General features: G+C 49.0%; 1 protein-coding gene across 2 annotated transcripts in view; it reads right to left on the bottom strand.

Annotated features, from left to right (window-relative positions):
- The window catches only part of ASCC2 (activating signal cointegrator 1 complex subunit 2), a 45753-nt gene extending 29326 nt beyond the window's left edge, over nucleotides 1-16427 (bottom strand). The window contains exons 1-4 of one of the 2 annotated variants that reach the window (XM_056116525.1): nucleotides 16314-16427; nucleotides 10341-10438; nucleotides 2085-2243; nucleotides 1534-1704 (exon numbers count right to left, since the gene is read on the bottom strand). In XM_056116525.1, the coding sequence (XP_055972500.1) occupies nucleotides 1534-1704; nucleotides 2085-2243; nucleotides 10341-10421 (411 nt within the window). In that variant the 5' untranslated portion in view covers nucleotides 10422-10438; nucleotides 16314-16427. The remainder of the gene's footprint in view (nucleotides 1-1533; nucleotides 1705-2084; nucleotides 2244-10340; nucleotides 10439-16313) is intronic. The other variant, XM_056116526.1, reaches the window with a different exon arrangement.
- Between the last annotated feature and the right edge of the window lie 8598 nt (nucleotides 16428-25025).

The raw sequence follows: 25025 nt of genomic DNA, 5'->3' as shown, positions 1-25025 counted from the left end.
GAGCCAGGGTGTCAGAGATCTCCAGAAAGCACTGGCACTGAGAAGTCACAGTAAACGCACAACAAACAGCATTCAACCCCCTCAAGAGAGCACTGCAGGTGTGGCCAGGACACACCTGGGCCTTGGGAACTGACCTGGAGCAATAGCCATTCTTCAGTCTGATAGGAAAAGGAGTAAAAAGCACACCTGGGTTGGGGTTTCACGCTAAAACATTTACAGGTAAATGACCCGAATGTCTGGCATAGTTTTAAAATGCTCTAGAAGGGGACATGGATGTGCTTTAGTAGGGTTGGGTGAGGCCCTGGATTAGATTCCTGCATGGAAAAAGGAAGAAGGAATGCTGAGGTGGGGGGTGGGGGGGGAGGGAGGGAGTGTCTCAGGACAAAAATGAAATGGCAATTGGCAAAACCTTGGTTCAAGCCGGCTGGGGGGTATGTAAGATTCTAGTGACTTAGAAAGATGTTATGAGGAGAGAAAGGGGGGAAATGTGTTCAAGAGCAATAAAGAAACAGACAAGAAAGTGAGATACATGTTCAAGGGATAAAACGGTCTTGAAGAGATGCTGAGAAACAAAATACGAAATCACTGTTTTGTTTTCATATAAATGCACATTTTGGTTTTGGGGTCACACCTGGCTCTGGACTCAGGGACCACTCCCAGTGGGACTCGGGACCATATGAGGTGTGGGGACTGAACCTGGGTCAGTGACATGAAAGGCTGTACTATCCACTACCTCTCCAGGCCCAATATATATTTTGAAAGGAAAAAAGATTTCCCTGAAATAGCAGTGGTTATTAGGAGAGTGGGAGAGGAAATTTTGCGGCTCACTATCTACAGAATATTTCTGTCGGGGCTGGAGAGAGAGCACAGCAGGTAGGGCGCTTGCCTTGCACACAGCTGAATGATCCCCACGCACAGAGTAAGGAGTAAGCCCCAAGCACAAAAAGGTGTGGCCCCAAAACAAAAAAAAATTTCCGTGGAGGTCAGACAGTACACCAAGTAGGGTACGTGCCTTGCTGATCCAGGTTCAATCTCCAGCATCCCATATGGTCCCCCAAGGCCCACCAGGAGTAAGTCCTGGGCACTACTAGGTAAGGCCCCCGATCCAAAGAACAACAAAAATATTTCTGTAATGTTTGGGCCATTTAGAGATAGCCTTTTTCATTTTTTCCAAATGGGAGTGGGGAAACCAGTCAAGGTTTTGAAAGGCACCTACAAGTGCCTTTAGAAAAAAAAAAAATCAGAATCAATGTTTTCACCCTCTGACGCACAAGAAAAGGCCCAGTCATGCGTCACCTGGCAAAAGGCCCTCGGCATTCATTGATGAAAACCTCTGGGTGTAACAAAGACGGGCTGGTGAGTTAGAGGATAAGGGAGGTGGCACAGATTTCTGCCCCAGTGGTGGGAATAAAGGCAGAGGGGAGACAAAGAGGAAACATGATACTTCCAGAACCTTCCTTCCCAGGGGCCTGGGAGTCCAGCGCAGAGGCACTGGGTATCAGGTGGTGACCTGTCACAGGACCCGGGGCTTACTTTGGATTCCTTGTGCGTGGACATGCGGAGGAAGGTGAGAAAAACACTCCGATGGAGGCGCTTCTGCATGTCCACCACCTCGGGGGCCGGGGCCACCCACTCGTCGAACTTCCGGGGGACATAGTGCAGGTAAGAGTCCAGGCACTTCTGCAGCGTCTCGTCGAAGATGACCTGAGCCAAGTGAAAGAGGAGACACAGTATGTCAATGAGGCCGGGGACTCGTGGGGGACACTGCGCAGGGCGGGGCTCGCGGCTCATCAGCCCTGGCCTAGAGCAAACACGCCAACCCGAAAGGACCAAGGAGGTATGAATGAGCCGAGGGCGAAACACAAGTTTTTAAAAATGACATGTTGGAAGGCGTTGTGTAAACATCCTTAAGATTGTGATACAAGACAGAGCAATCCAAACCACAATGTGCTGTTAAGGATCCAGAGTGAGGAGAAGAGGAAAAAAAAAAAAAAGCACCTCCTAGGAGAAGGGAAAACACAACAGCAACCAACCCATGGCATGTCATGTGCTTTGTCTTAGTGTTAATTTTGATAGAATGTTACCTGGCACCAGAATTTATCGTGAGGCAAGGCCAGGAGCCAGTCGAGGTCATTGGCTACGAAGGTGGCGCGTTCCAGGTACTCCTCCACTAGGGCGGGAATGTTGTCTTTAGGGGGCGGTTTGTATAACACAAAATACCGGTCTGCCTTCTGCTCGGGGTGCTACGGATCCAAAAACCACGTGTTAACGTGGCAGAGGTTAGTCAGCGCGGGCCCATCTGCCAACCCACAGCAATGACAACACTCGGCCCGTTCCAACTGGTGACCCTCCAAAGAGCTTTTACGCATAAAGAACCAAGTGTATCTAACAAAGGGGGCTTGGCTGCATCCAGGGCACACTAGGCGGGCATTCAAGCCATGTCTTTTGGGAAGCATATTTAATGACACGGGGAAAGGTTAAGGGAAGCGAAAGCAGGATTTATAACTTCTCTATTGAACAGAACCAGGTTGTGTGTGTGCATGTTTAAGTATAAATTTTTTAACACATTCCCACACCGGTCGAGGTCTGAAAAACAGGAATAGGTGGGGCTTGAGCGATAGTACAGTGGGCAGGGTGTTTGCCTTGCATGCAGCTGACCGGAGTTTGGTCCCTAGCATCCCATACGGTCCTCCAAGCACCACCAGGAGTGATTCCCGAGTGCAGAGCCAGGACCTTGAACATTGCCAGGTGTTTCCCAAAAACAGAACAAAACAACCTCCCTGCACAAAAAAAAAAAGAAAAAAAAAGATGGGGCCAGAGAGACAGTACAGGGGTTAAGGTGCTTGCCTGGCATGCAGCCAACACTGGTTCCATCACTAGCACCGCACATGGTCCCCTGAGTACTGCCAGGAGTGATCCCCTAGCTCTGAGCACCACAGGATGTGACCCCAAAATAAAATGAGGAGGAGAATAACACACTAAACCTAGTAATGGTTATCTCTAGTTGGGGGCAGGGAATTAGTACTTGAATATATTTTTAAATTAAAACACACACACACACACACACGGCTAGAGAGATAATACAGCGGGAAAAGCATTTGTCTTGCATGATGGCAGAACCTGGTTCAATCCCTGGTACTTCATATGGTCCTCTGACTACTGTCAGGAGTGATCCCTAAGTGCAGAGCCAGGAGTAAGCCCTGAGCATAGCTGGGTGTGGCCAAAATACAAAACAAAACAAAACAAAAACAAAAATATAATGAGAGGCTGGATAGTACAGAGGGTAAGGCGCTAGCCTTACTAACCCTGGTTTGAGTCCCCAGCACAGAATATGGCCTCTAGAGCACTGCCAGGAGTCATTCCTGAGCCAGGAGTAGCCCTCAGCTCTGCTAATATGGCCCCCAAACTGGGGTTGGGAAGGGAACACTGAAGAAATGAATGGCCCTTGCCTTGCACGCGGCCAACCTGGGTTCAATCCCTGGCACCCTGACATCCCACTTGGTCCCCTGAGCACTACCAGGAGTGATTCCTGAGTGCAGAGCCAGGAGTAAGCCCTGAACATCACGTGGTGTGAACCATCTTCCTCACTCCCCCTCAAAAAAAAGAAAACCAATGTGTACTGCTTCATAAGCCTTTAAAAGATATATCTATTTGTAACCAGAGCACATTTTCTTTCAGAAACTGGTAATACTCCAGAGAAGGAGAGGGGTCACCAGGGCACTGCCCCAGCCCGCGTCCTTCTAGAGCTCGTCACCCACTCATCATCCTGTGAATGTCCTCAGACCAGCCCCAGGCATTCCTCTGAACGGGTACCCAGAGAAGGCCTCTGCTAGGGTCTGTATGCGGCTTTCTGTATTATACCCTATGTCAGTTTTTGTGATATCTTTTTTATAATCAGGGGGAAAAATCTGTTTTGTTGCTTTCTGCTTTAAAGAACATGATGGCAGATATTAATCAAGTCATCGTGGGTCTCAGCTTAGAATCTCTCCCAACCTTTACCTTGCCAGGAACAAACTGTGCATGGTGGAGGGGAGCCAATGAGCTCAGCTTTCTCCTCTGTCGATTAAGGGCTATTTTCTCCAGGGCAAGTGGTCATGGCAGGAAGGCGGGGCCCATGTCCCAGCACTTAGCAACGGCAGTCCCCTGCAGTTTCACACTTGACCGTCATACGTGAGGGTTTGGGGTGAAGAGGGAATCCTTGAAAAGTACTTGAGAAGGGTTCCCTACTACATCCTGCAAACTTCCAAACCATGGAGTCCTGGGGCCACAGGAACCCTCAGGGACCAGTTACCAGGCAGGCCTCTAAGATCTGCTCCAATTTAAATCAGAACATCTGTCAAGGGGTGCCAAGTACAAATCTTTGGGAAAAGGAATCCTGCTGACCCGAAACAAGTCCTTAAGTAGTGTCGAGGGCTTTTGAGTTCATCTCCCTGACTTCTAAGCTCTGTCCCCAGCCCCCATCTGTTGACAGCTCCTTGCCTAGGTCACTTCTCCCCAGTCTGCTCCAACAAACACAGACACACAAACAGACCCCCCTCTGAGAATCTCCTTCCCAGCAATCTGACATTAAGTGACACTGGACTGGGCCAGAAATGGTGGGGCATGTGAAGAAAAGAGTACTGAGTACTCAGAGCTCACCGAAGAGAAGGAGCACCTTTCAGCCACAAAGTGAGCATAAACCAGAGAAGGAACACTGCCACGCTGGCAGAGGAACTAGTGGAGGGACGGGAGGTGCGAGGGTGGGAGGGCGTGCAGGAAGGGATTAAGTGCACCTGGAGGTGAAGGGGAGCCTCCAAGCTGGGCCTAGCAGGATGGGAAAGCTTTTCAGGTGGCAGAACCAGTTATTTTTATGAAGACCTTAAAAAAAAACCCAATGGGCCCTAAAGAAGGGGCACAGATTGCCCTGGATGGTGGGAGATGGCTCTTGAGGGAGGAGCTGCTGAGATGAGGATAATAGCCAAAGCGTATCAGGCACCTGCCGGGCCCCATTCCCAGGAAGCATCTCCCACAGTCTATTTTTTTCCTTTGCTTTTTGTTTCACATCAGGGGTCACTCCTGCCACCGCACTCAGGAATTACTCCTGGTGGTGCTCAAGGACTATAAGGGATTCCAGAGACTGAGCCCGAGTCAGCTGCGTGCAAGGCAAACGCCCTACCTGCTGTACTATCGCTCCAGCCCCTATACCTTTTCATCTGCATCTACTGGAAAGGGAGAAAGCTCTGCGCACACCCCCGAGCACCACTGCGGGGTAACTCCGGCGCCCCTGCACGGCTGGCAGACAAAACGGAGAGTATTCTCTCTATTTTACAGAGGGGGACACGAAGACAGGCCCAGATTCATCACTCTGCCCAGGCCACAGAGCAAAGGAGGCGACAGAGCAGCAGTGAAGTCACGGTGGACACCACCGACCTCAGGACTGACCTCCCGGGCCCACAAGCCTTCATGGTCTCACTGCTCACCCGCTCACCCTTCTGACCCCAGCTCTGACCTCACCTGTGCCAGGACATCTCCCGACTCCAGTCCCTGCACTGAGCCCCCCCAGCAGCCACACCCCTTCTCCAAATGTCGCCCATCTTCTTAAACTGTCTCCCTGCAAAGCCTTCGGCTCCGCGACTGCTCTGGAGGGGGAGAGGAAGGACTGGATTCAAGAAGAACCCACAAACACTGTGCTGGGGAGAAAGAATGTTCATTATCTTGACTATGGGATGGTTTTGCGGGCGTATGCGAATGCCAAAATCAACTGTACACTTTAAACACATGCAAGTTAGCATCCTTCCGGGATACCACCGAGAATTATACACAAAGGCTGGGCCTGCCTATCACCCCACCTATTGGCCTAAAGCTCTCTGGAGGCCATCTGGGCCCTGCTCTCCCTTTCCCAGTACCTGCATCCAGCAGTCTCTGCACACATTAGCTGGCTGGACAGAGGAATGAATGAAGACAGTGCTGCCAGATACTGCCAAGGTCTCTGAAGGGCCTTGAATATAAGTTCCAGAGTGGGGACTGGATCCCCTGAAACCTGGGGGACGTGGAGGATTTCTAGGCCGAAGCAGACTCAGGCAACATCATTTCCTCTTCAAACCTGGCGTCGATCACAATGACTATGTGAAGCTTCTGGAATATTCTCTGCCTGCCAATCATCAGTTCTATTTATTCTTAATAAGAGGCCATTTTTATGCTTTCATTCCTGGCACCGCCAAAACTAAACTTCATTGAAAAGTTAAAGAGCCATTTTGCACAGTCCTCCTAATGCTCCATTTAAAAGACTCTCGTCTTCCTCAACGGCTCATTCACCGGTCCTGGCGCGAGACTTTATTTCTTTTGGCTCTTCAGTAGCAAACGCTAATACACAGTGTCCACCCAACACTGTGCAGAAGGGACATGGTGGTTGCCCCCTGGGTGGAGATCTGCCTGTCCTGGGCTGGAGCGACCGAGACTAAGAGAGGGCAGGTACATCTCTCAGGATGCTTTCGGGAGCGTCAGATGGCCTGCAGGGTAGCGCTCCAGACTGGCCAACAGGAGCATTCCTAGGGCCAGGAGGGCTCAACGCTGACGCGCATGTACTGTCTGCAGGAAGCCTGGTCCCCAGCGCAGAGCCAGAAGTAGCCCCGGAGCACATCTGGGTGTGCCCCCAAACTAAAACCAAACAAACCAAGAGTGACCGCTCCTTGGTCAGGCAGCAGTCTCCCTCAGCTCATCCCTCTTCCTGTGCTGCTCCCCATTTCACGTTCCTGACTCTGTCTTCTGGTTGTACTCTCATTCTCCAGTCCTCGCGACCATGCCACAAAGCTGTGTCTATTATTAACCCTTTGGAACTCCTGAGGCTTAAAGGTTAAGTAACTTGCCCAAATTATTAAAAAAAAAAAAAAAGGGGGAGTGGAGGAGGGAAGAATTGTTTTAGGGGCCTGGTGGCACTCAGCAAGTATCAATCCTGGTGGCACTCAGGGAAGCCATGGGTGGTCCCAGGGATCTGAACCACAGTCAGCCATGTGCAAGGCAAGTGTCTAAACCCCTGTACTATCTATCTCTCTGATCCTCAAAATGTAAGAGTTCTCTTTTTTTTTTTTCTGGGTCATACCGAGAGATTCTTAGGGGTTCCTCCTGGCTCTGCACTCAGGAATTCTCCTGGTGATACTCGGGGGACCATATGGGATGCTGGGGATCAAACCTGGGTCGGCTGCATGCAAGGCAAATGCCCGACCCACCGTACTATCGCTCCAGCCTCAAAATGTAAGATTTAATGTACAGCCCAAGCTCCTGAACTCTGATACTGCTTTCACTCCCAGTAACTGGGGGGAGAGGTAATGGGTAGATTTTCTCAAAACTCCAGGGTAGGGCTGGGGAAATGGTTCAATGGACTAGGTTTGTAAGCAGGAGGCCCAAGTTTGCTCCCTGGAGCCACGTGGTTGCCTAAGCTCTGCAGAGGCAACATGCCCCAGCCCCCATCATCACCCCATCATACCCTTCAGCACCTCGCCAGGAATAGCCCCCAAAGCCCCACTGGGTGTGACCCAAACCCAAGCCAAAACAACTCCAGGATGGCCTTTCAGTGCCAGGTCCATTCCTTGCCCCTGTTCTGCAACCTAGCACTGTTCCTTTAGCCTCAGTGCAGGGCTCCCTTCCTAGCCACACCTCCCCCAGGAGTGTGAGTCAGTGTTCTCTTTTTTTCCTTTTTGGATCACACCTGGCAAAACATAGGGGTTACTCCAGGCTCTGCGCTCAGGAATTACTCCTGTGCGGTGCTTGGGGGAACATCTGGGATGCTGGGAATCGAACCCGGGTTGGCCGCGTGCAAGACAAACATCCTTCCTGCTGTGCTATCGCTACAGCCCCGAGTCAGTATTCTTGGGCAGCCCAAACCTCCTGCTCTCATGGCACTGACCACTCTGTAGAGAAGCTACAGGCCAGGCTGAGGGCCCCTCAAGGGCAGGAGCACGGTCTTTTCTCTTTGTGGCTCCAGTCCTGCAAAAAACCAGGCGGGGGTCCTTGATCCCTCTACTGGATGTTTGCAGAGAGCTTGCTAGGGCTGCCCTGGGAATGAGTGAGGGGAAAGGGCTGGGTCCCTTCATAGAGCCCCACAGACTGGAAACCCAGGTGCCCAGTGTCGGGGAAGGACTGCAGTGGAAGATCTTCACCTGCTCATGAAGCAGGTTCTGGCACAAGCCAACAGAACTTTTTGCAATAGAACTGATCTTTTCCTGTGCTGGCAATTCATCAAGGCACTCACCCCATGGGGTTCGTTTAAAAACAATTTTGGGGGAGGTGCCATAAGTACCATCAGTGATATTTAGGGACTACTCCTAGCTCTGTGCTCAGCAATCATTTCTGGAGGTGCTTGGGGGACTATATGTGGTGTTGGGGATAAAACCCAGGTCAGCTGCGTGCAAGGCAAGAACCTTACCACTGTACTACATCTCTGGTTCCTTTTTGTTTGTTTTTCCCGGCGGTGCTCAGGGATCACTTCTGGTGGTGCTTGGGGACCACAAGTGGTATCAGAGATAGAACGGGAGTCAGTCTTATGCAAGGCAAAAACCTTAACCCCTGTAATATCTTTCTGTCCTTATTTTAATTTTGGTTTTTGGTGCCACACTCAGTGTTCAGGGACTACTCCTAGCTCTGTGATCATGGGTTACTCCTGGAGGTGCTTAGGGAACCGTATGTAGTGTGGGGGATCAAACTGGGATGGGCTGCATGCAAGACAAATGCCTTAACCCTTGTATTATCTGTCCGGCAGGTCATCTGAATTTAAAATCATTATAAAAAAAAATGGGCTGGAGCGATAGCACAGCAGTAGGGCGTTTGCCTTACAAGCGGCCAACATGGCTGACCCGAGTTCAATTCCTCTGCCCCTCTCGGAGAGCCCGGCAAGCTACCGAGAGTATCTCGCCTGCACGGCAGAGCCTGGCAAGCTACCCGTGACGTATTCGATATACCAAACACAGTAACAACAAGTCTCATGATGGAGACGCTACTGGGCCCGCTCGAGCAAATCGATGAACAACGGGAAGACCATGACCATGACCGTGATAAAAAAAAAAAATTAACCAAAAAAAAACCAGTTCTTTGGTTTAGTTCTGTTGCTTAGGACTTACTTCTGGTTCTGAGATTCTGAGGGGGTTCGGGGGAACCATATGGCTGCTGCGGATTGAACCTGGGTCAACTGTGTCCAAGGCAAGCACCCTCCCCACTGTGCTAATGTTCCAGCCCCCAGTTCTTTAGTTGCACCATTCACATCGAAAGTGCTCAATTGCTACTTGTGGCAAATGTCTACCACTGGGTGGTAATTGTAAGTTTAATTCTTCATAATCTGATAAACATCCTTCATGTGTAAAAAGGCTACAAAAAAGAAAAGAGAGGCTTTAGCGCAAACCTGAAGGTTAGGTTTGGAGGGGGTACAGGCTCTAGGGGCAACCTTGAATGGGATTCAATCCTTGAACCCAACACAATTCCTCATTCTGAAACCTCAAACTTTCACGTTTCCTCATCTGTAAAATGGGGACAACCAAAAAAACCTCAGGGCTGTGCTAAGGCTTATAGAAGATAATCCGGATGCAGAGTTCTGAAAGGGTTGGCCCCGTGCAAGCGCTCTATAAAAGTTAAGCACTATTATTAGGAAGGAACTAATAGGAAGCCATCCAAAAAACAGGAAATTAAACACCAAGCTCTCTTTTCCCATGACTTTACTCGAACCCCCAGCAAATACTTCCTCCCACCATGTTCTGGTAAGCTCATATTCTTGGGAAAATAGTTCCGGGGACTCCAGGCCCCATGTCTGTCGCCTTTGTCAGCAGCCTGGCACCTCTCGGCAGCTCTAATTTCTCCCTGCAGCTGGCACCCAGCACGATCACTGTCTCCTTATTTGTCAATCTCACCAGCCCTGCCGAGTCGGTCCGTGGCCCTTCTTAGCCGGCTGAGACAAAAGACGGGCCAACCTCTGAAATCAGTGTCCCCAGAGAAGTTTGGGTCATGGCATAGATAGCTCTGCAAAAGGCCTGCCTGAAACCCGAACCAACCGCCACAGGGTCAGATCCCCAAACCCAGCTTCAGGCTTGGATCCATTTCCAGGCCAGCTCAGGCTGAGTCACCACTGCCATCAGGCTCTGATTCCAAATTAAACGCTTAGTGGGGGGATGGAGTGGGGGGGAGGGAGAGGTGCGGGGCAGTGACATGGGAACTGCAGCTCAGATTCAAGCTGATGCACTGGCCCTGGAGGACCAAGCAGTCTGGTCTCCGAAGAGTGGCCCTCAGGGTCAGCCTTGGAATAGATAAAGGAGGAATTTACTTTGGCTTCTGAAATTTCAAGAGCTACCAGGCTGAACGGCCTCAAGGCACCAGCTCACCAGCGCAGGCGAAGTCCTCAGCTTTCCTGTCTTCAGGTCCTTGCGGGTGATCTGGAGTTGATCCAGGGGCAGAGCTGGCATTGTGCTGCGTGAGCCTCCTGAAAGGAATATGGATGGGAAGAAGAGAGCAGACACAGAGGCTCCTGGGGGAAGCTAGCCTCCTTGCGGGGGCTAGTCCCTGGATTTTCAACCAAGAGAGACACATTCCCCAGGTGCCTCTGCAAATCCCACCACCGATGAGAAGAAGTTCTGGCTAAAAGCACCTCAGTGGTCCTTCTGGCTCCGGCACTTGGTCCTCCTTGACCAGTGAGCTCTGAGAACACAGCGCCCGAGTTCTCCTCCATCTCTTGCGGCCTCTCCAGGAAACTACGCGGGCCACTCCGTCAAATGATTATCTGAGCATGAAGATTCTCCTTATAACTTTAACCAGATTTAAGTCTTTTGAAGTCTGGAGCCAGCAGTGTAGTTCCACGCTAGGAGATGCTATTCACATTTCACAACCCCACTTCATCCCACCCTGACTGCCTAGGTTTCTGGAAAAGACCTGTATGAACAGAGGGACCAGGGAGGAAGCTAGAATTTGTTGAAACCTGCCAGGGCAATCTCCTTTTTTTTATTCACAATATGCACACTATGGCACAATATGCACACTCATAGTCTCTTGTGTTCCCCACTTATACTCTTCAAAATATCACCTGGTTTGAGTCCTAGGGCCAATGCGTGGGTTGACTGAATCATGGAACCCGTGGGTTAGGTCTCTTAAAAGAACATGCCATTAAAATAAATTAAATAAAAGCCAGACCTCAAACAAACCCAAACTTTCTCTTTCTTTTTTTGCTTTTTGGGTCACACCCAACGATGCACAGGGGTTACTCCTGGCTCTGCCCTCAGGAGTTACTCCTGGCGGTGCTCAGGGGACCATATGGGATGCTGGGAATCGAACCTGGGTCGGCTGCGTGCAAGGCAAATGCCCTACCCACTGTGCTATCGCTGCAGCCCCCAAACTCAAACTTAAAGAAAAGAAAAAAGCCACCACTATCTTGAGAAGATCAAGGCTCAAAAGAGGAAACTTTCACTTCCTGAGCTCTCACAGTGAACCCAAGAAGCATAGTCATCAGTGAGTTACATAGGGATATTTGGGTGTTCAGGAAGGCTCTAGAGATAAGAAGACAGGCTGATAAGGCAGGGCTCTGCCTGGGAGAACTAAGAATAGCAATGCCCACAGCAGTGAGAGCTACAGGCTGGTCATGTGCTGGTGTTCTTAGAAGGTGCTTTTTTCAGCTTACTCACTTTACATTTGTTCTTTTCTTGAGGAGGGAGGGGGGTGCTGTTCCCAAGTAGTGCTCAGGGAGCCATTCCCAGTGACAGTCAACCAGGCCAGTGGTTTAATGCAGGAACCTGAGAGTGTGTTGCTGCTTGGGTTCTAGGGTGCTGTGTATCCCCAGGACCGGGCACCCCCCGCCAGCCAAGGGAAATTCAGGGATTCCTGGGCCATACCAGTGCTACTTGGGAGCTCCCAGAGCTTTATCAGCAATGTTCAGGAAGTCATATCATGGGAGGAATGGAACCCAGGTCAGCACACACAACCCAAAGCCCTGTATTAGCATCCCAGCCCTACCCTCACTAACTCTTTGTTCATTTTACAAGTATTAGTGCTGCTAAGGTTGGTTCTATTAAATTCATTGTCTGAGAAAGCAGAGACTCAGAGAAGATGAGGAAGCCAGTATAGGTTTCATAGGAGTTGCTGAAGCAGACTGGTTCTTTTTTTTTTTTTTGGCTTTTTGAGTCATACCCAGTGATGCTCAGGGGTTACTCCTGGCTCTGCACTCAGAAATCACTCCTGGCGGTGCTTGGGGCACAATATGGGATGCCAGGATCGAACCTGGGTCAATCGTGTGCAAGGCATATGTCTTACCCACTTAACCACTAAGTCTAGGGTAGTGGAAATTGAGAAGGATGTGTCAGAAAAACATATTCCAGAAGCAAGTCGGAAGGATCAGGAGAAACAGACTTGAGTCTCGAGAATAGAGAATGGCCAGGGAAGAAGCCCACGTGGAGGAAACAGCAGGAGCAAAGGTGAGGAAGTGAGAAGCAGGTTGCTAAGCCAGGAAGCTCGAAGTATGGAGTGTTTTAAAGATTGTGAGGCTCCATCCTAAAGAGGGAGGTGAAGGGAGAAAGAACTGGTCTGACTGGTCTTGTGCGAGCGCTAGGATTTCAGTGGACCAGAGACATGGGCCCCGCACACAAGGGGCCTGGAAAAAAAAATCACAAGAAGAAATACCGAAGGGCAAAATTTTAATTTTTCAACTTTGCCAAACGTAGTTAACATTCTCCACTGTGTGCACCCCAAATTCTAATCAGATGATATCTCACGAGGCCCAATTACGCATGACAAGGAGTATCATGCGCAGCTGTCCAAAGAGGGCCCTGATTCGCCGAAGGTAAATACACGAGCGGCCAAGTCGAAAACTGAAGCCCAGCTCTTCTGTCTTGGCACCTGAGGCTCTGGTGCTGAACAGGCTAAAAATACTTCCCTCTAACCCCCCAGCAACGCTGGTGGCTGGAAACATCAGAGGTCTGAATGTTAGCACCAGAGTTGGAGTGAGTCATAGGCCCAGTTCTTTCCATGCTCACCTTCCAATGACAGTAGGGGGAGTGGTGGTGTAGAGACTGGGAGGGTTAGAAGGAAGCGGTGAAGAGATAAAGCAGTGGGTTGCAGGCTTTGCATGTAGGTGCCCTGGGTTCCATCCCCCGCACCACTGAAGCCCAGCTTTTCTTTTTTTGGCTTTTTGGGTCACACCAGGAGATGCTCAGGGCTTACTCCTGGCTTTGCACTCGGGAATTACTCCTGGCGGTGCTTGGGGGACCATTGGGGATGCTGGCAATCGAACCCGGGTCAGCCGTGCGCAAGGCAAACAAACGCCCTACCCGCTGTACTATGGCTCCAGCCCCCAGCCCAGCTCTTCTTGAGAGTAGAAAGCATGCTGCCAGGTGCCCAACTGCTGCCAAGAGTGGCCCCTGAGTATTGATGGGTGTGCACCAAAACCCAAAAGGGAAAAAAGGAGGAGGAGGAGATGATTCTCCACCCTTTAAATTCTAGGCCCCAGAGAACAGGCCTAGACAGGAAGGGATGGAATCGGCTTTCTGAAGAAAAGCTACTGTGGCAAGCCCGAGCCTGTAAGTCAATTCAGACCCAGGCTAGTGTGTAGCTGAAGGTTCTACAGTTCTGCAGCCTGGGTTCAAATCCCACACTTTACCTTTTCCTGTCCATGCTGGGACCCTGAGACAGTTCCTAGACCTCTCTAATCTTGATTTCCTTATCTGTATAATCAGAGTGACAACATAATCTCTCGGGGCTGCTGTGAGAAATAATCAACACTCAGATTTCTTAGCACATAATAAGCATTCATTAAAGTGAACTTATTATTATTCAAGTCCCAGTCACAGGCAGAGCACTGTAGGCTTCATCGTTTACTCAGCAAACACTGGCTTGGCATGTAAAGTGAGTATCATTTGGTTTAGTTAGAACTACAGCAAGAAATTTCCAAAACGGGAGCAGAGTGGACAAAGTGTCATTGAGCAGGTGACCTATAATGACCTTAGAGTCGGAAGATAAAAAGGACATTTTAGGCAGAGAGAAAGCCTAAGCGAAGAAACAGAGTTCTGATAGAAGAGGAAGACATTTAGTATCATTAAAAACATAAGTTGGGAACGAAGAGCTAGCACAGAGGTTAAAATGTATGACCTGCACGTGACTAACGCCATGTAATCCCTGGCACCATATACGGCCCCCGAGCACCATCAGGAGTGACGCCTGAGCACACTCAGGAGTAGCTTCTGAGCACTGCTGGATGTGGCCCAAACACTGACACCCCACCCGCCCCCCAAATAACAAAACCTCAATCAGAAAAACTCACAAAGTTCAGGGAAGAGATGACAAATAAGGACAAAAAACATTGGAGAGCAAATTTGGTGCCAGATTAGAAAATGTCTTGAGGTTTGGGATGTGGCTCAGTGGTATAGTACATGCCTCACCCGGTGTTCCATGCCTGGAACCATACACACACACACACACACACACACACACACACACACACACACACACACCCCTCTCCATAATCAGGGGTTAGTACAAGGATTAAGGCATTTGCCTTGCAGGCAGCCAACTCCAGTTCAATCCTCAGCACCACATATGAGCTCTCAGCTCCATATTTAGTCCTTCATGCACTTCCAGGAGTGAGCTTTAAGCACAAAACCAAACATAAGCCCTGGCACACCAGGTGCTGCCCCTAGAACAACAAAAATGATCATCAGTGCCGAATAGATAGTATAGGGGAGGACGTGCTAGCCTTGCCTGTGGCTGAACTTGGCTCGATTTCCTCAGCACCATAAATGGTCCCCTCAGCACCTCTAGGAGTGATCTCTGAGCTCAGAGGCAGGAATAAACCCTGAACACTGCTGGGTATTGCTGTGCCCCAAATATATATTTAGCCTCAAATGTCATGTTGAAGATTTTGGCCTTTGGTCTTTCATTAGAAGGCAGTGAGGGGTCATTTAAGTAAAGGAGAGACATAATTAGAGAAAGACTAATCTGAAAGCAGGAATGACCTCCTGTGAATCACTGGAGAGCAGAGATTGTTAATCTCATTCCTCCGTTTAAACCATTTTTTAACTGATTGAGATTCTGTAGTTTACAACACTATTAATATGGTTCCTCATGCGCATGACTCCAGCACCACACCCATTAAGATCTTCAACATAACAGGCAACAAAACCTGAAGAATTCTAAGGAAGGCAAATAGCAGGTGTGGTCCTGTGCCCAGAGCTTACACTCTTTATGGAAAACATAGCAAGGCAAGAAATAACTATATGAACAAGTAAAAAATGTAATGGAGACAGGGCGATAGCTTGAAGGGGTGAGTATGTATGTTGCATGCAAGAGGTCCAGTTTCCATCCCTGGGACCACGTGGTTCCCCAAGCACGTAGCCCATGAAGAGCACTGGGAATGGCTCCCAAACCAAAAATAAACAAATGCTAGGATGTATGCTGTGACAGCAAAGCCCCTGGGGGCTATGACAGTAGTGAACGGAAAGCACTGACTAGGCTGTCAAGGAAGATATGAGTGTTCAATTCAAGTCTGGGTACCATGAACTAGACAAAGTAGACTCTAAATTCCAAAAGGATAAAGACAATGATGATGATGATGGTGGTGGTGGTGGTGGTGACGTCTGCACCCTGCACTGCATCTCCAGTGCTAGGCAGGGCAGCTGCAATCAAATGTCAGGGAAAGGTTTTATTTCTTGTTTTCATTAGCGATGTATTTATTTTGTGATGCGGGGCTGGAATCCAGTGCTTCACACATAACAGGGCGGCGCTCTCCCGCCGAGCTACTTCCGGGTCCTGAAAGGGCTTTTCTTTAGAAGGGGCGCAAGGTGCCAGCACCCACAACAGCAGGTCTGGTCTCACCCTATTTCTTTCAGCTCAGCCTCACTCTCCTCAAAGGCCTTCCCTCGGGAAAGCGTTCGCCCCTCTCACAGGAAAGCTCCTGTCCCGTCTGTCTCTAACCCTTTGCTGCATGTCCTTCTCGCGGGCTTTCTCCTCCCACTAGCCGGCCAACTCCGTGAGGTCCCGCGTCTCATGGTCTTGCTCGGTGGGGATCCCCTTGCCTACTTCTGAGCTGGCTCGTAGGAGGCGCTAGACAACGAATGAATGAACCGTGCAAGGATCAAAGGAGAAGGCAAAACCCGGGCGCGGGGACCGTGACTCGGCCAAGGGCACGCGGGGCCGAGCCTCCGAGACCCCAGGCTCCCCGGGTCGGCATCGCGGCTCCCCGGGCGGCGACGCGGGCCCCCCGGGTGGCGTGAGCGGCGGTCCTGCCTCCGCGGCGGCGAGGTCCGAGGCCGCCGGAGACACGGCTGCGGCTCCTCCCAGCCCCGTGGCCCACCTGTGGCGGGGCCCGGCCACGCACTCACCTCGGCGGCTCCGCTCCCGGCGCCGCGCCGCCGCCGTCCGCGGTGACAGCTCCCCGGGCGCCAGCGCTTCCGGGGTCAAACAGCGATTCCGCACGCGCAGACAGGAAGCCTGGGTCCGGCTCCGCCCCCGCGGCAACCGCCTCCGAGGCGGGCCGGGGCCACGCCCCTCGCCAAGACCCCGCCTCCCCGAGGAACCGCCCTTCCGTAGCCCCGCCCCGTCCCCGCCCACCTCGCTGTCTGCTTCAGGGAAGAGCACGTTGAAGGCCCCCCCCCTACTCAAAGGGAGGATGTGATTCCTCCTCTTGGAAAACTCCAGGATGATGCTAGGATTCTTAAAATCCCAGGCTTCCACCTTCCCAAGTTCTGCATCGTCTTACAAACTAAAGGAGAGTGAGAACAAAAGGGAACGCCCTGCCACAGAGGCAGGGTGGGATGGGGGGCATGGGGGGGTGGGAGGGATACTGGGATTAATGGTGGTGGAGAATGGGCTCTGGTGGAGGGATGGGTACTCGATCGTTGTATAACTGAAACCCAAGCACAAAAATTTGTAAGTCTACAACTGTACCTCATGGTGTTTCACTAATAAAAATTTTTTAAAAAGAGTAGTTTTAAAAAGTCAAAAACAAAAATGATGATACAGGTGGAAAGAAAGCAGAGGAAGCCATACACACTGCAATTTACAGGAAATTCTAGAAAAGGCAAAGCTAAAGAAAGAGGAAAGGGATTAAAATGACAGTAACATGGGGGGCTGGTGACTGCGTAGAGGAGGTGCCAATGAGGCAGAGAACTTCTCTTTATCTTCCGCGGTAGTTACATAGATGTTTCACATAGTCAAACTTTACACGGTTGTGTATGCCAGTGTAATCTGTACACCAATACAATAGGGGGGGGGATTTCTTTAAAGATCAAAGAAAGGCACTTTCTTGCCTAGTGTGAGTGAGGCTCTGGGTGTAATCTCCAGCATTGAAAGCATGCATGCACACCCCCCCCGCCCCCTCACACACACCTCCCACCCCTAGAAGACTACGTACATCTATCCACAGATTGTCTCAGGTTACATAGAGTTAGTGTTCCCAAACCTATGCATTAGTGTCATCACAGAAGGCTAGTTAAAAATACATATCCTGTGGACCAGAGCGATAGTACAGCTAGAACAGTGTGTAAGGCACTTTTACCTTGCACATTGCTAATGCGCCCAACCCAGGTTCAATTCCCAGCATCCCATAATGTTGCGCCATCACATCATGAGCAATTCCTGAGCGCAGAGCCAGAAATAACCCCTGAGCATTGCCAGGTGTGGACTAAAAACAAAATTTATTCTGAGACGGAGAGATAGCATGGGGGTAAGGCACTTGTCTCACATTTGGCCAACCCAGGTTTGCTCCCCAATACCCATGAAGACCTCCAGAGCATCGCCATGAGTGATCTCTGAGCACAGAGCCAGGAGTAAGCATTAAACACAGCTGGCTATGATCCCTTCTCCCCCAAATACACAAAGCACATCCCTGACTTCATCTCAAAGCCTGGCACACCGTTAGGATCTACAAGGATAATCATGGGGGCTGGAGCAGCAATAGTATAGCAAGTAGGGTGCTTGCTTTGCATGTAGCTGATCCAGGTTCAATCTCCAGCACCAAATATGATTCCCCCAAGTTTCATTAGGAGTGATCCCTGAACACAGAGCCAGTAGTAAACCCTGAACACCACCGACTGTGCCTCCCCCGAACCAAAAAAGGGAATTACAGTGAAAGCCCCAGTAGATTTCACAACTCAATTCGGAGGATCATGAGACAGTATCCAACACTCTCCTCGTGCAGGTGGTAGTGTCCATACTGCCACTACAGGGAATGACAAACACAGTGTCTGTCCACAAGGAGTTAACAATGCAGGGGGCAACAAGAAAACCAGTGATTCTGGAGCAATATTATAAATGTGAGATACTGAAACAGTGAAGGAGAGGGACCCTGACTCAGAAATGCAGAATGGGGGACACGGAGAGATAATACAGGGTGTAGGTACTTGTTTTGCACACAAACCCTTTCAGTCCCTTGAATTACATGTAATCTCCTGAGCACAGCTAGGAGTGATCCTTGAGTACAGAGCCAGGAATAAGCCCTGAGCAGTGCTGGATGGCCCCCCTCCAAAAAATTGGTGTGGGAGGAATTGGATATGATATCGCTACCTAGAAAATTATTTTACTATGTATTGAGAAATGTACACTGGTGGAGGAATGGGGGTTGGAACGTTGTCTGACTGAAACTCAATCCTGAAAGCTTTGTAACTATCTCATGATGATTCAATAAACATTTAAAAATATTTATTAAAGAAAATTACCTTACAAACAACACACATTAATTTGCTCACATTTTCTATCCTCTAGGAATAGAAATTTGGGCACAGATTAGTCCGTTCCTCTCTAAAAGGATCTGCCACAAGACTGCAATCCACGATGTCAGCCAGGGCTGGATTCTCATTTGAAGGTTCATGTGAAGAAAGGATCTGCTTCCAAGCTCTTGTAGCTCTCGGACCAATTCAATTTCTTGTTGGAATGAAGACCTAGCTCCTAACTAGATTTGGCCAGAAGCTGACTTCGATTTCTTGCCATATGGACTTCTCCACTGTGGCAGATTGATAGACACACATTAATCAACTAACAAGACAATTTGTGTATCTCATAATTATAAAAGTGGCATCTTCTCACCTTTGTTGTCTTCTAGTTGGTGATTTTTGGTTTTTGGTTTCTGGGGCTAGGGGAGTAGATTTGGGTCATACCTAGGATTATTTCTGGCTGGGCACTCAGGAATCCTGTTGGCGGTGGGGGTACCTTATTCAGGGGATTGAACTGAGGTCGACTGCATGCAAAACAGGCGCTTGAACCGCTGTGTTCTCTCCAACCCCTGTCATGTTTTATTTCTTTGTTTGTTAGTGAAAAAAATCATAACTCTACTCATATACATGGACAAGATATTACACAGCACATGATACCAGGAGGTGGGATGGATTCCCTGGGACCCCAGAGTCTGCCTGCCTTAGATACCAAGAGCACACACGTAACCTAGGTCTGCAGAGATACAGAGGAGTAAAACCCAGTCATGATTATATATTCCACATTTGTCAGATTTCACATGATCCCAGGCACTATGCTAAATAATTAGCTCTGTGACTCATATAAGAGCTGTAAGGGCTGAGGCAATGGCCTCAAGGGCATGTTTTGCATATGTGGGAATCCTGGGCTCAGTCTCCAGCACTATTTGGTCCCCTGAGTGTGGACTCTCCAGCACTATTTGGTCCCTGTGCTGCGTGTGAACTCTCCCTTAGCCCCAAAGGATCCAGGGCCTGGGATATAGCTCAGTGGTACAGCACCAACTCCCCTTGTAGGTTTGAAGCCATGGGTTTGAACCCTGGTGCTATAAAAAAGAGAAAAGACAAGTAACTTCTCCAACCATGTTTCAGATTCTGCAGCTGTTAAAATGCACTTCAACATTCTTAGGAGACCAAATGATAGTATAAATCATGCCAAATATGAAATAAATGCTCAAGAAATCTGGATGAAGGTCAAAGAGATAGTGGGCTGAGCATATGCTTTGCATGCTGGAAGCTCAGGTTCAGTCACTGACACCACACAGACACCTGAGCACTACCGGCAGACAGAAACAAAAAAATAAATAAAGAGGACCAGAGCAACAGTACAGCAGGTAATGCTCTGATCTTATTCATGGCAACCTGGATTTGATCACCAGAACTGCGTAGGATCCCCTGAATACCACAAGGAGTGTTTCCTAAGCAGAACACCATGGGGTATGACCCAAAAACAGAAAGCAAGCAAGCAAGCAAGCAAGCAAGCAAGCAAGAAAGAAAGAAAGAAAGAAAGAAAGAAAGAAAGAAAGAGAGAGAAAGAAAGAGAGAAAAAAAGAGAGAAAGAAATAAAGGAGGAAGAGAGAGGGGGAAAGGGAGGAGGAAGGAAGAAAAAGGAAGGAAGAAAGGAAGAAAAGAAGGGAGGAAGGGAGGGAGGCAGGAAGGAGGGAAGGAAGGAAGGAAGGAAGGAAGGAAGGAAGGAAGGAAAGAGGGAGGGAGGGAGAGAGAGAAGGAAGGAAGGAAGGAAGGAAGGAAGGAAGGAAGGAAGGAAGGAAGAAGCAAGGAAGGAAGCAAGGGAGGAAGGGAGGAAGGGAAGAAGGGAGGGAGGAAGGGAGGAAGGGAGGAAGGGAGGGAGGAAGAAAGGAAGGAAGGAAGGAAGGAAGGAAGGAAGGAAGGAAGGAAGGAAGGAGAAAGAAAGAAAGGAAGGAAGGAAGGAAGGAAGGAAGAGCTTGCTCATTGAGCCCATGTTCTCCCTTTGACCTGTATCTTGCTTGCTTGTCTTAATGTTCCTTTGCTTGTCTATTTCTACTCTGAAGAAGTCTGTGTTCTCTCTTGAACATGTACTTCTCCCTCTCTCCCTCCTCACATCTTTCTAAATAAGTTTCAATAAAACCTACCTTAAAAAGGGGGTGGGGTGGGGGCTGGAGCAATAGCACAGCGGGTAGGGCGTTTGCCTTGCACTCGGCTGACCCAGGTTCGATTCCCAGCATCCCATGTGGTCCTCGAGCACCACCAGGAGTGATTCCTGAGTGCAAAGCCAGGAGTAACCCCTGAGCATCGCGGGGTGTGACCCAAAAAGAAAAAAAAAGGGGGGGCAGTAATGAGACACTGTAGCACTGTAGCATTGTTCTCCCATTGTTCACGGATTTGCTCAAGGGCACCAGTAACGTTTCCATTGTGAGACTTGTTACTGTTTTTGGCATATGAATATGGCACAGGGAGCTTGCTAGGCTCTGACATGTGGACAGGAGACTCTCGGTAGCTTGCAGGGCTCTCTGGGAGGGATGAAAGAATAAAACCCGGGTCAGCTGTGTGCAAGACAAATGCCCTACCTGCTGTGCTATCGCTCCAGCCCAAAGAGACACAGAGAAATGACAGCTAATACAGTTCAGACATCTGCTTTTCATTGTGGTTGACCCTGGTTTGATTCCTGACACCTCGTACATTTTGCTGAGCCGTGCCAGGAATGGTCTCTGAGCATGGAGCCAGGAGTAGCCCTGAGCACCATCAAGTATGGTCCCAAGAAACAAAAAGCAAGGGGCTGTAGAGATAGCATAGAGGCTAAGGTACTTGCCTTGCACTACATATGATCCCCTAAGCACCTCCAGGAACGATCCCTGAGCACAAAGCCAAGAGTAAGCCCTGGGCACTATAGGGTGTGACCTGAAGAACAAAAAGGGGAAAGAAAGAGCAAAATGTAAAGAACAAAATGAACAAAAGAGAAAACAAAATAAAAGAAGATGCAAGGGAAAAGAAAGAAATCTGGGCTGGGAAGAAGGAAGGAAAGAAAAAGGAACACAGAGGAAGGAAGTACCAAGTAGAAAAGGAGAGAGGTCAGGTAGGAAGAAAGAGATTCCTTGTAAGTTTGAGTCTTGACCCTTTTATCTCATTCATCTTTGTTGTGTCTTCTTTGCTTGAAGAGATTAATGCTAAATGAGAATTTCTTACCGCGGCACCCTTGCGTAAGCTTACATATGTCCAAACTCAAGTTAAATTAAAGAAAACCACTCTAGGGCTGAGAATGTGGTTTGGTGGTGGGAGGGATACTGGGACCCGTGGTGGTGGAAAATGGGCACTGGTGGAGGGATGGGTGCTTGATCATTGTATAACTGAAACCCAAGCACAAAAATTTGTAAGTCTATAACTGTACCTCATGGTGTTTCACTAATGAGAGAGAGAGAGAGAGAGAGAGAGAGAGAGAGAGAGAGAGAGAGAGAGAGAGAGGTAAAAGGTGAATGTACGCTTGGCATGCAGGAGACCTGAGTTCAACCCCAGGCACTGGTGTGATCTCATTAGCACCTTAGCACCCTTGACACAACTTGGAACATAGAGCTGAAAGTAGGTCCCCTGACATCCCCTGCCTTCCAGAACACACACACACACACACACACACACACACACACACACACACACACACACACCCCTAAGGACAACAACAAAACAAAAAAACCACTGACTTTAGGCTAGAGAACTAGTTCACTGGGCTGGAGTGCACGCTTTGCTTCAAGGAGGCCCGGCTTTGATTCCTGGCACCACAGTGTCCCCCAAGCACTGCCAAGAGAGGCCATTGAGCATTGGGCCAGAAGTAGCCTCTGAGCACCACTGGGTGTGGCCCCCAAACAGAACAGCAAAAAATTAACACAGCTAATTTCCTTTAAGAGCAAATATTTGGGTTGGCAGAAGCATATGTGCTTTCGGTGCTCGAAAACTAATCAAGTCTAGAGATAACTTGGAAAAAGACTCTCAAGGTTAGAGCTAGCAAATCAGCATAGGAACATGTGGGCCTGAGTCCCAATTGGCCCAAGCTCACTGGGTGACCGAAAATGAATCAGTGATTCTTTGTGTTTTGCTCTTCCAGCAAGTATGTGTTTGTGATACATCCATTGTTGGGGTTTGCGGTCCAGTGTTTATTTCCTCTGTTTCCCCATCAACAGCAACGTGATTACTCTTCAGGGAATCTCTCAATTCAGAGCGCATAGAGTAGAACAGATTCCTTATCCAGAGTCGAAGGGTGTGCGATTGGATTAGCTGTCTATTGCTGTGCCACAAATGACCTCAAAACCCAGTGGCTAAAAATAATCATTTTCATTATCTCACATGGTTTCGGTGGGTTTGGAATTCCAAAGTTGTTTGGCGGGGTGATTCTGGATCACTGTCTCTGCTGGGAGCGCATTCATCTGAAGTCTTGGCTAGAGTTTCTAGGGGGTACCTACTCACATAGTTGGCATGTTGTCACTGCTGCCTGTTGTCAAGAAGTCTCAGCTTTGCTCAGAGCTGCTGAGAGCCTGAGAGATAGTACAGCGAGGAAAGCAATCGTCTTGCACTCAATTGACCCGAATTTCAGCCAAGGCACCGCATTTGGTCCCCCAAGCCTCAACATCAGTGATTCCTGAGCACAGAACCGGGAGTAAGCCCTGAGCATTGCTGAGTGTGACCCAAATATCAAAAGGGAAAAAATAGAGTGGCTTGACTATCCCTACAACTTGATCCCAATTTTCTTCAGAGATCTAAGCAGAATCAGCAACGTCTCTGGAAAGTCTGTGACCTAGCCTTGGGGTCCATATTACTTTATTTAAATTATATTTTCACTGGACACACAGGCTAGCCTTGGCTTACTCTAGAAGGAGATACAGAAGGACACGAACATCAGGAAGCAAGATCATTAGGACAATTTGAGGAAGAATTTGGGCCACATCCTGCACTTCTTAGGGGTCATTACTGGCCCCAGGTTCAGAAGTGGCCCTTGGTACTCAAGGGGCCATATACAGTGTGGATATTAAACTGGGGTCAGCTGCATTGCAAGACAAGTGCCTTACTCATTGTACTAGCTGTACTATCTCTGGCCTGGGAGCTATTTTTAAATATAGCTATTACATCAATCTAAGATAAACCTGGCCAATTGGCATGTTTCAAACCTTCAGCAACAGTCCAGACTAAAGAAGTCATGTGTTATCCAAACCTTTCCAGTGATACCTAATTTCACAGGATCTTTATTTGTGTGAAAGGAAACATTTTCTTTCATGTCTTTTTTCTTTCTCTTTTCTTTTTGTTTTTGGGCCATGTAGGGTAATACTCAGGGCTAACTCCTGGCTCTAACTCAGGGATCACTCCTGGTGGGACTCTAGAGACCATATGTGGTGCCAAATATTGAACCTGGGTCTGCCACATGAAAGGCAAGTACCTCACCTGCTGTACTATTGCTTCAGCCAGAAAAGTATTCTTTCTGGTTTATGTTGTTTGCAGTAAGAATGAACTAAGGGTCTGGAAGTGCAGTGGCTAAAGCATCTTACTTGCTTTGCAAGGCCATAAGTTTTGTCGAAGGCACTGTAGTATATGCCGGATGTGATCCTGGCTGTGCTGCAGTCTGAGGTCCCAAAGCCACAAGCAACATCCAGCTACACTGCCGCTAAGTAGTTAAGCACAATTAAAGGGCTCAACATCCTGCAAACACTTAAGCCAAAAACCTGTGTGACCGCTTGAGCCAAGCACATGTATGAGCACTACAGTGACTCTGACAAGCATTAAAGCCAGAATGAGTGTGAACATCGCAATTTAAGAGTGTGGCCCCTAAGAGCTCCAAGAGTGTGACCCCAAGAGCTCCACATTGTGAGAGCACTGTAACCAAATGTATAGGTGTGTCCCATTCAACGCAACAATAGCAACAACAAGGGAAAGAAAGGGAAATAAAAAGATAAACTAGGACCAGGGAGATGGGTCAGAAGGCTGGAGTCAGATGGGTCAGAGCACGCAGGAGCTCCTTTTTAGTTCTTGACATTGAATGATCCCTGGAGAGCCACTGGGAGTGATGCCCAAGCATGAAGTTGAGGTAACCTCTGGACACTGCCAGATTTGACCCCGAAAATAAAGTGAAATACGATTGGAGAGACACTACAGGGATTAAATCACTTGCCTTGCATGCAGCTGACCCTCATTCAAATCTTTGGCCCCTGTAACAGACCCCTGAGCACCATGAGGAATCACTCCTAAGCACAAAGCCAGATAGTCCCCAAGTATTGGGTGTGCACCCCCGTAGAAAGCGGGTAAAAAAAGAGGTATTATTTTTCATAATTCTCTGAATAGACTAAGATCAGTTCTTTTGCTCCATGTTGTGTCAGGATTGTCACTTAGTTACATTCA

The sequence above is a fragment of the Sorex fumeus genome, unplaced genomic scaffold (genome assembly GCF_029834395.1).
Source record: "Sorex fumeus unplaced genomic scaffold, SorFum_2.1 ptg000032l, whole genome shotgun sequence".
In the NCBI taxonomy this organism is placed as follows: domain Eukaryota; kingdom Metazoa; phylum Chordata; class Mammalia; order Eulipotyphla; family Soricidae; genus Sorex; species Sorex fumeus.
The sequence above is the reverse complement of the archived record's forward strand: the minus strand, read 5'-3'. Positions and strand labels throughout refer to the sequence as shown.